The sequence below is a fragment of the Grampus griseus genome, assembly GCF_964374135.1.
Source record: "Grampus griseus genome assembly, chromosome: 16".
Classification (NCBI taxonomy): domain Eukaryota; kingdom Metazoa; phylum Chordata; class Mammalia; order Artiodactyla; family Delphinidae; genus Grampus; species Grampus griseus.
In genome coordinates this window covers 20,959,129-20,974,183 of record NC_139010.1, presented here as the reverse complement: position 1 = coordinate 20,974,183, position 15,055 = coordinate 20,959,129, and the positions used below count along the sequence as shown (strand labels likewise).

The window sequence follows — 15,055 nt, the reverse complement described above, 5'->3', positions numbered from 1 at the left end:
ATCTACTGAGGCCAGGTTTTCATCCTCTTAGCTGTGAGGTTCCATTTTTACAGGAAAACTTGCTTGTAATGTATTTGAGAGGCCCCATGAATAAAATGCAGTGAAAGGGCCTTTTTGACATACTAGTCACAAGTGAGTTGATGTTCAGGTTTTCAGGTGTAGAATACTCTGATCATTTTCCTTTGCATGAATCCCCCTATGTTGTATTAGTATAGAATGATAGTCCCTACGTGAACAGAGATTTTTCTCTTAACAACACATCTTATTAGATTTAACATTAGGGCATCTACCCTCAAGACTGGTCCAAGATGTAAATAAGATATTGGACAAAGGTTGTGTCCGTTCCCCTTCTCTTCAACTCCACTGTATTTTGGCCTCTCAAAATCTCCCTTTCCTCACCCTGACTGGCTTATTCCTTCTTCCCACCTTCCTCACTCTTCTCACTCCCAAAGCATCGAAACAGATGGCAAAGCATCGAAACAGTTGCATTAGCGAGTGATTTCTTCAGGGTCCTATTCTCTGCTAGGAACAAGGAACAGAAACCACATAATTGGAATAGCCAGTGTGTCGATACTCAGTAGAGGGTTAGGAATTGGGCCTAAAGGAGTAAGGAGAGGAGCAGTTTTAGGTGGATGGAACATTTATATTCATTCAGGTCAGTTATTCATTTATTTTTGAGGAATGAGAAGACAGAAGAATATCTCCTTATCCCACTCCAACTATGTAAGAAGTGTACTTCTTTCTTAACTACGTTGCAAATCCCTAAATAAACCTAACTTTTTTATTCCATGGCATTAGAAACCAAAATTATCTTAAAATAACAAGCACAAAAATAACAACTTATTGAATGCTTACTTTGTTTAAAACAATGTTCTGAGCACTTTGTGGAAATTAAGTCCTGAAGTCCCTAGAATGACTTCATGTGGTGGGTGCTCCTGTTTCCTCTCACTGGGAAACTGGGGCATAAAGTGGGTATTTATCTTGTTCGACTTACACAAATGGTAAGAAGCAGTCTGTGTGGGGAAACAGTCCACGATAGTGTGACTCCAGATTCATACTCAACTACTCTGATATTACTAGGAAATAATTGTGGAGGAGAGGTAATGTGATAAAAACAAAGTACAGTTAACCAAAAGACTGTAAAAAAAAAAAAAAAGATTAAAAATAGGATTAACAGCATCCCTGCTAATCAAAGTACACTGTTGAACATATAAGATGTCCAAAATCTCATGTTTCCACCCAGAATGAAGAAAATACCTTTGCCTTCAGGGGTCTACATCCACCAAAAGTATCTCTGGGCTAAGGTTTATTGTACAAAATACATGGGAATGAAGATCAAATGGAGTCCATCTTCTTGGCAAAGTATCCTGAACCTTAACAAAATAGGCCTTCTTTTTTTTTAAATTTTTCATTTAATACTGGAATCTAATCATGGCCTGTTTAAAACTAAGTTTGTAAAACCAATGGCTTATACTTTGGGGTACAAATCTTATGTGTGTGTGTTTGTATCTTAGCATGAACCACTGCAACAAACATGTATTCTTTTATTTTAAGGGGAAAAGGACCACTGAAGCATACAACTGATGTGATCTATGCAGCTAAAATGATATCAGAATCAGGATCAAGGATGGACGTCCTTGCTCGGCAGATTGCCAACCAGGTGAGTTCTTTACAAATGGATGTGATGAAAGTTCATGGTAATTGCTCTCTGTCATTTGACATCGTTTAAAACAAAGTTGAATTTTTACTCTGTTGGATTGTTTTATCCTAAATTATTATTGAATTATTTTTATTTTTTTTTGCATAATTAACACACAAGTAGTGGAAAATTTATTCTGAGGAAGTTTATTTCTTGGTGCTTTATTATTACTACTATTATCATTATTATTATTTAGGGTTGGATTATTTTTAAGATTTTTGAGCTTCCAATACATTCAGATTATCCTAAATATCAGCTTTATGAGTTTCAGATGTACTCAAATTATTTTAATTGGCTGTCATACCCAATGTTAGTATTCTTTTTCTTAATATCTCAGATTTATTTTTGCTCTTCAAAATTAGTGCTTTTCAGACGTATGTTAGGTTTTCTGGGTAAACAATATGTTCTGGCATTCTGTGTAAAACTGTGAGACAAATAGTAATTAGTAGAATACTGAAGTGAAGATATAAAATGTAGGAAGCATTTAATCCTTACAGATGCTCTGAATACTTGGTTTCCTTTCTCTAGATTTCTGATGTCTCTATTCCAGTTTTCTAAGCAGCAGCTACATTATTGGAGTTACCTTTTGCTTAACTTTAATTGAGAAATCTGTCAGTTTCTTTAGTTAATGTACTGAGATATTCAATTACTATTTCAAACTGAGATATAGTATTCCTTTGCAGGTTTTACATTATTCAACTCCATAATACATATTTATCTATCTTTGGGGAAAAAAAAAACACTTGTCTTTTTGAGTCTGAAATGACTTCATATCTTTTTTGTGCATATACTTTAAGAGAAACTTTATTAGGCTACTTATTGTTATTTTATTTTTTTATCCTCTTTTTCTTGGAAGCTGAGGAACTTTCTCTTATTAGATATTATATGTTTGGATATAAGGGAAGAGAAATAAACAAGGAAAAATAATAACAGAGACAAATATTTTAAAACATACTTGAATATATGTATTCACATATATGGTCATATATATTTTTTCAAGTTCTTGCTACTACTCTATAAACATTTTATTAATCTTTTTAGTATTCAGCATTTACAGTTAAAAACAAACTCTATTCTAATATAATTCAAAATCTATTATGAATAAATGAGTGAAGCCCAAATCTGCCCATGGTTTTCTGTGTTCTAGAATTTTATTGCATTCACTTTTATGAGACAAAACAGTAGTAAGATAAGTGAAACCATAATACATTAAACAGATGCATGTGTTCTAATAACTTTTAAAATACTTAATGATTCCTAGCAGTGTACTTCTGTTTGTTTTAGAATGCACAGTTTTCAAAGTCCAAATAATTGTGTCACTTTGAAGTTGTCCTTTTCTTCTTGACTGATATTCTTATTTAATTGGATCAGGTCACCTTGCAGTAGGTGCTTCTATAACATAGCTGTATTAAATCACGCTATTGTTTTTAACATTATTCACATTGCATGGAAGAGAGCAAAAGTATTGTCTCACTTCCATATACCTTTGACATTTTAAAAGAAGCTTAAAGAAACAGTCACTGACTAATGAAGAATTATGGATGACTCTCTTTGGCCTTTTCCATTTCATATAGTAAAGTAGTTTCAAATGATATATTTAATTTTCATCTGAAGAAATACGGTTCTGAAGAATCAGAATTGAATCACTTATTATAGTGACTAGCTGGGAAGATTCTCTATGATTGTGCTTCGGATATTTTTTGATAGGTCAACATAAAAAATTTAGACAAAAATAATTACTGAAATTGGTTGTGGAATACAATTGAATAATGTAAATAAGTAAGGCAGTTTTTACAGTGTCAATGTATATTATGAAAAAACTCTGCCAGAACATCGCTTGCTTTTAATTTTGAACAAACTAATAGCCCAAAAACCTTTTAATAATTTTTATGATGCTTTCCAGTCTGCTTTTGGCTAGAGTGTCCGAAGGTCAAACATCAATCAATTTTCAATTCTATCCAACATGGATTTGTGAAATATATATATAGTTGGGCCAATTTAGTTTCATTCTATAAAGTTTCATAGTCAAAGTTCATATGTAGAGACAATGAAATGAAATCAAATTGAGACTTCTACTTCTGCCTTCCTGGATTTTTTTTTTAACCCTTCTTCCCTGTCTTGCTTCCTTGAACATATGTTTATTGTATATAACTACATACAATTTACTACTCTGGCATTACCATTAGGTAGCTAGGAAGAGATGATTGAAAATCTTCTGTTGTAACATACAGAAGCATAATGTAAGCTTACTTGTCCCAATCACTCAACATCTCTTGGATTTAGAATTATCTTGAGATGGTGAGGTAGATTTCATATGCCATCCAAGACCATGTTGTTTAAGTCCTGTAGAACTCTGGTACAAATCCTGTCTCCATTAGCCAGTATATTCCTGAGGGTCAGGATGTTGTTAGTTATCACAATTCTTAAACATTTTCCCCATGAATAAAGAGAATGACAAGTTGGAGAAGTATGCTTCTTACAAATTTAGTATTTCGGACTCTTTGTACACATCTCTTTCTATTCTTTGACTCTTCATGATAAATCATCATGTTAGCAGGTATTCTAAATTAGATGAACTGGAAAATACCTCACAAGGTAGGAATAATACACTGAAAGATCTCAATTAGTCACAGAAGCAACCTACCTCAAATAGAAAAGAGGTGAATAGGAAACAAAATAAAATTAACATCTGCTAAAGTGTTTTGTGCAAGAAGAGGACAAAATTGGACTTTCTAACCCCTGAGTGTTGTGTCTGAATCCTAATACTCCTTCACTGTAAATTTTCCAAAGCAAAGATATCCAGATTGTTGATTGGGTACTCCCACCTAACCATAACAGGACACAATTAAAATGAATTTTCAGTGTTAAATATATTGAAAGCCAAAACTAATTTAAGAAAGATGGCATTTAAAAAACAAGATAAAGAATTACAAGGCAAATCATACACAGTGCACTCAACTATGAAGAAAACAATCTCCAAGGGTAATTTATATTGATATTTTGACAAAATATTGTTGGTGGCTAGCCTGATTTGTATTGTTTTCCTGCTGATGTTGTGAGTAAAAAAAATGTAATAAAACTACACTAAAAAGAAACTTATGAAGCATTAATTACATCATTCTAACATGTCTCTTAAGAATATAACTTCTAGATGCATCTTGTGACAATATTTGTATTTTGACACAATTATTTGTCTGAAATTTATCTTGAACAGAGAATTTGATACCTAGATTTGTTCTCCCGATTAATGAACCCCTACTTTATAAAAATGAATGCATAGCAGGTTCTCAGAAATTAAATAGGAATAGATAAAATACTGAAAATATTTTATCTGTTTGCATCCTTGAAGTAAGAGTTTCCTGTTAAAAGGCATGCTGCTTTACTATTTTTCTTTTTTATTGGGTCTTTGTCATTTTCCCATTGAAACAATATCTTAAATGATTGGAGGGTGATTATATATTCAGTATTATTTCATGTATGCAAAACTATAGCCTTGGGTACCCAGAATAAGGTGTTTTAGGGTCTAGGAAGAAGGGGCTATTTGGTGTAAGAGGGGAAGACGAAAGATGAGGAAAGTTTCTCCTTACAGGTGGCTGGCTGACTTTAACCAAAAATTCCAAAGAATCAAAATTTGTCTGAATTACCTTTCCACCATCCTTACCATATCCATATTCTTTATACAGGGTAAAACATTTGTATAAGTTCATTTCAATCCCGTAACTCTTCAGTTGACACGTTTCAGGTTTCAGGGAGGGAGATGATGTGTTTTGAGTTTTAATCTAATACATAGGGAAACCAATCCTTCTGAGAATTTCTCATGGAAGTCAGCATAAAGCAGAAAAGTAGGTTGGGCCAGAACTTTATACCTACTAAAGGATGAAGCTTTGATGAAGATGGAAAATATCTTTGTCTTTAATTTGTATTAGTGTTCAAAGGATATGTCACTGATAGCCGTCTCTCAATGATTGTATGTCCAAACCAAGTTGAAACTAAAAATAAATTTGAAGCAGTTCTTAAACTCAGAACTATTTTAGGGACTTCCCTTGTGGTCCAGTGGGTAAGACTCCGTGCTCCCAATGCAGGGGGCCCAGCTTCGATCCCTGGTCGGGGAACTAGATCCCGCATGCATGCTGCAACTAAGAGTCTGCATGCGCAACTAAGAGACCTCACGCTGCAACTAAGACCCGGCACAACCAAAATAAATAAATATTTTTTTAAAAAAGACCGTTTTAGGGACATCCCTGGTGGCGCAGTGGTTAAGAATCCGCCTGCCAATGCAGGGGACACGGGTTCGAGCCCTCGTCCAGGAAGATCCCACATGCCACGGAGCAACTAAGCCCGTTCACCACAACTACTGAGCCTGTGCTCTAGGGCGCGAGTGCCACAACTATTGAGCCTGCATGCCACAACTACTGAAGCCCGCGTGCCTAGAGCCCGTGCTCTGCAACAAGAGAAGCCACCGCAATGAGAAGCCCGCGCACCGCAACAAAGAGTAGCCCCCACTTGCCACAACTAGAGAAAGCCTGCACGCAGCAATGACGACCCTGTGCAGCCAAAAATAAATAAAATAAATAATTTGTTTTTAAAAGACCATTTTAGTCTAAATAAGGAGATGTGACAAAATTTGAACAACATATGCAATTTCTGGTAAAACAACATTTATGCATTGAAAAATGCCAAACTATAATTTCCCAAATATAACTCTCACAAGTCAGCAGGTCCACTGTAGACCATATGAATCAATGTCGTCCTCCATCATGACATAATAAAAGAGTCCCACTGTATTTTTACCATACTTCCAGAGATACCCTTCTCTTTTGTGTCTTAGAAACCGTAGTTTGCTAAAGAGCAGCAATGATAGGCATAACAAAGAAGAAAAACGTTCAAAGTGTGCTGAGATTTCTGGATGTAAAATCAACCCAAATAAATGACTGACCAAATTTAATAGATGGGAGAGAGGAAGGAAGCACTCTTTATTGAGATAGTTAATAGAACCGGAAAAATGGTTTTATAATAGGCAAGATGGAGTATGAGACAGTGGGGGGTTATATGTGTTGAGTGTGAAATCTTGATAAGACAGTGAGATGAGCTGGGACAATACAACATGTATATGGATTTTCTGAAGACAGGGCTGGATGATAGAGATTTAGTCATGTTTATTTTGTAAGTGATCAGTGAAGCCAGAGCAGCATATATTGATAGTATTATCCAAGAAGAGGGTAAGAGTGAAAAGATGCCCAAGAATGAAAACTCAGAACACCAATAAGGGTGGCATTGAAATTTTTTAGAAAGCATGTTCGTGAACAAGAGGAGAGAAAGATGGGATTACAGGGTTGAGGGAGGGATTTTGGTTTGAGGGACTTTATGTTGATAGATTCGAGGATAGAAAAAGACATTAAAAGTACAGAAAAAGATGGGATCATGGGTGATCTGTGACCCTGAGGAAGGTGAAACGAGACAGCCTCTGGGCTGGAGTATAGGTGAAGAAATGAGCCCTGTGGGAAGGGAAAGGTCATGGACACAGAATGCTTCTGCTCTCACTGGTTGCTTGAAATTTCTACTCTAGAAATTCACAATGACACCTAATAACTTTCCCTTAACAAACTTTGCCAGCTTAGCAGAATTTGTTGTCTGTAATTGCGAAAGTCATTTTAATTGTGTCTTAAATAAAGTTTAAACTCCATTATGAGCAAAAAAAAAAATAGCTAAACTAATGGAATAAAGGTCTTTAAAAGTATTCACTTTGCTAATACCCTTAAAATTCAAACTGAAAGGTAATAAATGTTCTTCACTTTCCCTCTCATTACTAAATGATGTATTCTGTATTGGTATGAAGCATCTTACTAGAAGAGTGAAAGCCGGTTTAATGTGCCAAAACCACTTAGGCTGACATGCCATCTGCTTGTCTGTAGTGAGTGTCCTGGTGGTTATAAAATTTAAATTAAAAAAAAGAAAATCCATGAATTAAAAAGCTAACCAGGTGTCCTGGTTAACATCTCCTATCTTAATAAACTGGGACATAATAACCAAAATGTGTTATGATATTCTACCACTTGATTTGACTAAAAGTCCCTAGCTGTATTCCTTTAAAAGTGTTTTTGTACAAATTTTATTTTTTTGAAAAGTAAAGGACATGAATGTTCTATTGGGTGGGCTGAAAGGTTTCTTTCTTAAGATGGCTCTAGTAGCACTTAGTAGTCTTTAATTTCATTTGAAACAATTTTGTTAGATCATGGGTGGCAGCTGTCATATCAGTGTGCATTTATAAAAAAGACTTATCAAAAGTGGTGAATTTTTGTGTAGCCATTTTAATATTGAATATGGAAGAAAAAAAGCAACATTTTCAACATATTATGCTTTACTATTTCAAGAAAGGGCAAAGCCAACTGAAACGCACAAAAAGATTTGTGCAGTGTATGGGGAAGGTGCTGTGACTGATTGAATGCGTCAAAAGTGGTTTGTGAAGTTTTGTGCTGGAGATTTCTCTCTGGACAATGCAGCACGGTCGGGTAGAGTTGAAGTTAAATCAAAACAGTAACTGAGAACAATCAACGTTATACCACTTGGGAGATAGCCAACATACTCAAAATATCCAAATCAAGTGTTGACAATAATTTGCACCAGTTTGGTTATGTGAATCGCTTTGAAGTTTGGGTTCCACGTAAGTTAAGAGAAAAAAACCTTCTTGACCATATTTCTGCATGCAATTCTCTACTGAAATGTAATGAAAACATTCCATTTTTAAAACAAATTGTGACAGGTGATGAAAAGTGGATACGGTACAATAATGTGGAACAGAAGAGATCGTGGGACAAGCAAAATGAACCACCACCAACCACACCAAAGGCCAGTCTTCATCCAAAGAAGGTGATGTTGTATATATGGTGGGATTGGAAGAGAGTCCTCTATTACAGGGGTTCCCAACCCCCGGTACCGGTCTGCGGCCTGTTAGGAACCGGGCCGCACAGCAGGAGGTGAGCGGCAGGTGAGCAAGCGAAGCTTCATCTGCCGCCCCCCATCGCTCCCTGTCGCTCGCATTACCACCTGAGCCATCTCCCCCGCCCCCAGCCACCGTCGGTGGAAAAATTGTCTTCCATGAAACTGGTCCCTGGTGCCAAAAAGGTTGGGGACTGCTGCTCTATTATGAGCTCCTTCTAGGAAACCCAATGATTAATTCCAACAAGTACTGCTCCCAATTAGACCAACTGAAAGTGGCACTAGACAAAAAGTGTTCAGAGTTCGTCAACAGAAAATGCATAATCTTCCATCAAGATAATGCAAGACCACATGTTTCTTTGGTGACCAGGCAAAAACTGTTACAGCTTGGCCGGGAAGTTCTGATTCATCCGCCATATTCACCAGACATTGCCCCTTCGGATTTCCATTTATTTTGGTCTTTACAAAATTCTCTTAATGGAAAAATTTTCAATTCCCTGGAAGACTGTAAAAGGTACCTGGAACGGTTCTTTGCTAAAAAGATAAAAAGTTTTTGGAAGACGGAATTATGAAGTTGCCTGAAAAATGGCAGAAGGTAGTGGAACAAATGGGTGAATACGTTGTTCAATAAAGTTCTTGGTGAAAATGAAAAATGTGTCAGGCACTTTTTTGGCCCACCCAGTACCAATCTAGGTCCCAAACTTTTTCAATTAGCTTTATGTAAAAATATAAAAGGTGAGGAAAACATAATTTGATTTTAATAACGGAGATTTGGCAAATAGTAGAAGAGCATTCTTAAAGTGGGAATGATTCATTCTCCTGGTTCTGCTTCTGGGCAGCTAAAAGTGACTCAGAAAGACTTTCCAAATGTCAATAGAAAAGAAGGCTTTAACAAGTCTTATAGTATGGAATTTACCAATCACTATGTTTTTCATACTTCACTTATAAAACTACTATCTTTAGGTGTAACCAACCTTTTCATCAATTCTGGGAATGAAGGATAAATCTGGATCAAGTAACTTTGTTTGTTTGTTTGTTTGTTTTTGTTTTGCGGTGCGCGGGCCTCTCACTGTTGAGGCCTCTCCCGTTGCGGAGCACAGGCTCCGGACGCGCAGGCTCAGCGGCCATGGCTCACGGGCCCAGCCGCTCCGCGGCATGTGGGATCTTCCCGGACCGGGGCACGAACCCGTGACCCCTGCATCGGCAGGTGGACTCAACCACTGCGCCACCAGGGAAGCCCTGGGTCAAGTAACTTTTAATTTCCAAAGTTCAACTTCAAATTTTCTACTCATTTGACTCATTCTTTGCTTAACACAATTCTAGACTCTTCTAGCATGGCCTTGAAAGTGTCTTGAGAGAGACTGTATGTTTTGCTTAAACTTAGGTGATTGCAACATTGGTTATCAGTTAACAATCTGATTATTAATTTGCAAGTTTGATTTTATCGGAAGTTATGTAGTGGTGCTGGTCTTTAAGGAACAAATTCACCCAAATCCTACCTACAGTATACAGATAAGAGTGTCAATTTAAGCAACCAATTTACAAATCAGAGTGGCAATTTACTGTTTATATATAAGACAAAACTGGCAGGAAGACTGATATTGTTCCTAGACCTTAGAGGTAGGGATTGGAGCCAGATCATGTGAGTCTGAATACCAGCTTTACTATTTCTCAGTTGGGCAAGTCAATTAACTTATCTATGCCTCAGTTTCCTCCTTTGTTAAGGAGGAAACTGAGGCATAGAGAAGGAGGCATAGAACTTGCCTCATGAAGTTGTGTGATTATTAAAAGAGTTAATATAGGTAAAGCACCTAGAAGAGTATATGACAGATAGAACACTGTATGTGTCAAAGATTATCATTGAGTCCATCCATAAGAACAAACAATAGATAAGACCATTCATTACTCAGGATAGACAAAGCAACGTTTTGAATGAATGTCATAGGAGATCATTGTGTAGTGAATGAAACAGAGAAAACTCAATTCAAATCTTTACGCAAATCATAAATTCTATCCAAAACCTAGCTTGCAAATATGCAAAATGACAATAATTAGATCTCAGTAAAATGACCCTATGAATACTAACTTAGAATTATGCATGTAAAGGACATGGCACAGTGCCTGACACATAAGAAGTACCTAATAAAGATCAACTTCCTGTCGTGGTAAAACAATGAGATGACTTGCCTGTCATCATTATAGGTAATTCTAGATAGCTAATTTTTGTCTTTAAAAAAATCTAAGCAATCTTTATTTCAAAATAGACATAGTTTTCCCATAAATTCTCTTTTTCCTTGAAATTATGCAACCCATGGTAATCTGTGATTAAAAAAAAAAATTCACTCCAAATTCTCCTAAGTTCAGCGATTGAAAATAAAATGGATTTAAAAGCAAGTAGATATGGATTCAAATACTGGCTCTAGCATAAGCTCTTCAATCCTGGGAAAATTATTATGCTTTCTAAACTTCTCATTTCTCATGTGTAAATTGGAGAAATCCCTTCCTTTACTTGTTTTTTGCTGCTTCTTCCTCCTCCCCCCTTCCCTTCTCTCTCTCTCTCTCTCCTTTTCTTTTCCTTCCTCTCCTTCTCTTTCTTCTTACTTAGTTACAGTTTAATCCTCCTGATGAGACTTGTGGGAGTATCCTTTCTTCTGTGTTAAAAATTTGAGAAACGCCCTTAATATCAAGGTCTCTCTGTCATCTTATCTGATTGTCTGTCTGTCTGGTTATCATGTGTCATGTTATCTGTCCATGCCTATCTAGCAGGTTGATAGTATTTCTGCAGAAGAATTGATATCTTTGCTACCTTTGTTGACTAAATTTTACTCAAAAGTCACATGTTCTCATCTTGTCCACACATTCTGGAGCTATGTAGATTAGTCTATTTAGCAAATATAAAAGAGAATAAGATTCTCAGGATTTTTTCAACAACACTCCAGCTTATTAACTACTACGTAAAAGCAGAAATGCATGGAATACTTTCAGGTCTTTCGTCCTGCTTTTCAGTTTTCATTTTAGGCTATTAGATAAAGCTTTTTAAATAATAACATTTTTATTACTATAGAAATAATATAATTTAAGTAATATATATTAAGATATGTAAAATATGAAGTGAAAAATATTGATTATAATGTGTTTATTTACCATTTTCACATATTTATTTCCCTTTATGTTTTAAACGCAAGCATAAACACATATTTTTTACATACTTTGAGATAGTATGTGAATTTTTTTTTTTTTTTTTTTTTTTTTTTTTTGCGGTACGCGGGCCTCTCACTGTTGTGGCCTCTCCCATTGTGGAGCAACAGGCTCCGGACTTGCAGGCTCAGCGGCCGTGGCTCACGGGCCCAGCCGCTCCGCAGCATGTGGGATCTTCCTGGACCGGGGCACAAACCTGTGACCCCTGCATCGGCAGGCGGACTCTCAACCACTGCGCCACCAGGGAAGCCCAGTATGTGAAATTTTAAATGCTGTGTTTTTTCCTTCCAAAAACATTTTCCTTTGAAAATATTAATTTTTGAGACTGTATAATATCACATTATATAGATATGTATCCTTATTTAATCTTTTCACTATTATAGAATATTTATTTCCAAATTTTGCTATTGTAAGTAAGGCTGCAGTGAATATCTTTGCATATAAGTTACAGTTCATATTTCCATATCCTTATGAATGTTTTTAAAGTGAAATTAAGTTATCGGGGATTTTTAAAAATCTATTCTAATTGCATAGGAGAAAGAACACAAACATTAAACACTGACCACAGATATTTATCATGTTATGATTAAGCACAAAGCTCTACTGCAGGAAATTCCTTACAGATGCTAACATAATGTAGGAGACTGTTTTTCGTAAAGAAATTTAATACATCTCTAGGGCTTCCCTGGTGGCACAGTGGTTGAGAGTCCGCCTGCCAATTCAGGGGACGCGGGTTCGTGCCCAGGTCCGGGAAGATCCCACATGCCGCAGAGCGGCTGGGCCCGTGAGCCATGGCCACTGAGCCTGCGTGTCCGGAGCCTGTGCTCCACAACAGGAGAGGCCACAACAGTGAGAGGCCCGCGTACCACACAAAAAAAAAAATAATAATAATAATACATCTCTAAAACATGTATGCTGCTGCCTCTTTCTTGGCTCCAGGTAGATCCCCAGCTGTTAGCTAAGGTGGGAATGATTTCTTTTGTCAGCAATAGCTAAAAACATTAAATGCTGAAAGTAATAGAACATAATATATGTTTTGTTGCAGATGTTTTTAATGCCCATATAAATAACGAAGGACAGACAATGCAGAACTATGGGTCCCGAGGAGTATTCTAATAGCAACTTTAGATGAAGGGAATAATTGCATTTTAAATACTTCTTCAGATTTACCTAAAAATGAAATCTAAGGCTTCTAACCTTATCATAAATTAAAGGCAATTATTTCACGTACCTTTTCATGTCTGGAAATTCCTTTACTACTTCTTCTGTCTATGCTAAAGTAGTTAAGGTTGGAACATGAGGAAACTCTTCTAATGGTGGAAGCATATCAGAATCTACATGGCCTTGGTCAGAGAAATGGGACTCAATGCAAATAAAGTCAGTGCCTTATAAGATACTTGCAGTCTCAATATTGAATTGCTCTGATCTACTTACTCTTTGTTTTGCTATTTCCATTTTTATCTCATGCATGTTTAGTGCCCAGATCCATCATGCAAACAGGACTTGTTGGCCTACCTGGAACAGATTAAATTCTACTCTCACCAGCTGAAAATCTGCAGTCAGGTTAAAGCTGAGATCCAGAGCCTGGGAGGAGAGCTCATCATGTCAGCGGTGAGTACTGCCCCAGCCTTACCCCACCACGTGTGGAAGAGGCTTGAAACAAAGAAGCGACACCCCACCTTACCCCACCAAATCGTTTAGGGCCACGTAGGTTAGAAGAAACTCAACTGGAGTATCTAAAATTGCATGAGACTAAACGAGCAGGAAAGCTTGCCAGATTTCTTAAAGAAATGTGAAGTCAGTATAGCTTGTCTTTATTTACTTCAGAGATTTTACAGTGAATCAGGTTTGGTAAGCCCCTTGTATAAGAAATGGATGTGAATTTAGAGCATGGTTTTCTGAATTGAATCCTCTAGTTTTTTAGAAAAATAAGGGCATATGTAATTGCAAATCAATGAAATAATTGCTTTATTACTATTAATTAATATTCACTTTCTCATTATTCATTTTTATATCATAGAAATTCAGGTCTTGAAAACTGTTATCTCCAGATGTAATTGTAGCAGTAGAATATGATAGAATGTAAATAGGTTTAGAGGAACCTTCATAAATTCTTTGGTGACCCTGAGTTTCAAATTGCTATAAAATGACCATCGTAGAAATAATGTCTACCTATTCTACTCATCTTTTAATAACAACAGTAGATCATTTCTCTAGAGTGGGTCTGTAATAAAATAATATTTGATGTCTATATTGGATTCAGTTATCAGTGACTTTGAGAAGGACATTGACCAAGATTATAAATTTAAGTTAAAGTGAAACATCATGAACATTCTAGGAACTTATATTCATGAGGACAAATTTTTTAAAATGATAGCATACATATAAATGTGTAAGTCTGGGAGCTCTTTAGCCAGACTTTGGTCTTTCCCCCAATGAACTAACATTTTTCAAAAGAACATAGTTGCAAAAACAAAAGCAAAGGGAATTCCTCGGCAGTCCAGTGGTTAAGACTCTGCACTTTCACTGCCGAGGGCCCGGGTTCAATCCCTGGTCAGGGAACTAAATCCCGCAATCTGCACAGTTGGCTTAAAAAAAAAAAAGAAAGCAAAGAATTACCATCAAGGGTAGGTGGCTGGGAACGAATCCTTACTGACTATCTCTTGCCTATATTTTGTCTCATTTAATCTTCACAATAACATACCAGATAGATTGTTTAGTTGTTTGTTTTATGTTCTTTAAAACTTGAAAAAAAGGAAATTTAGAAAGGTTAAATAGCTTCCCCAAATTCCTATTAGTAAATATCAGAGCTGGGGGTTTACCTTCAAAGGTCTTGCTTTCTCTGTTCAGGTGGACAGGCTTGAATCTATGATGAAACTGAAAACCAAAAATTAAAAGTGAATAATTTGGAAATTATGTCTAAGTAATTATTAGGGATAAAAAATTAGTTTCCTTGATATTCAAATTGTACAAAAACAGTAATGCAAACCAACATAACCTGTGCTATATTGGTTCCCTATCATTTTTCAAAGGAAAATGCATTTTAAGTAGTCACTGTCTATCCACACAGACATGTGTGTGGGTATATGATTCCATGTGTGACTACATATATGCATATATACAAACAGAATGCATATACGTATATAAACATTTAAAAATATTGTATCTTTACTTTGGATTATTAGACACTCAGTCTTCATTTTCTCACTTAACATTATACTA

The 15,055-nt window shown here is 36.1% G+C and overlaps 1 protein-coding gene across 1 annotated transcript in view; it reads left to right on the top strand.

Annotated features, from left to right (window-relative positions):
• CTNNA3 (catenin alpha 3) overlaps nucleotides 1-15,055 on the top strand; it is a 1,586,247-nt gene that overhangs the window by 1,519,983 nt on the left and 51,209 nt on the right. The window contains exons 17-18 of the mRNA XM_082673107.1: nucleotides 1,555-1,660; nucleotides 13,310-13,444. Coding sequence (XP_082529233.1) covers nucleotides 1,555-1,660; nucleotides 13,310-13,444 — 241 coding nt within the window. The remainder of the gene's footprint in view (nucleotides 1-1,554; nucleotides 1,661-13,309; nucleotides 13,445-15,055) is intronic.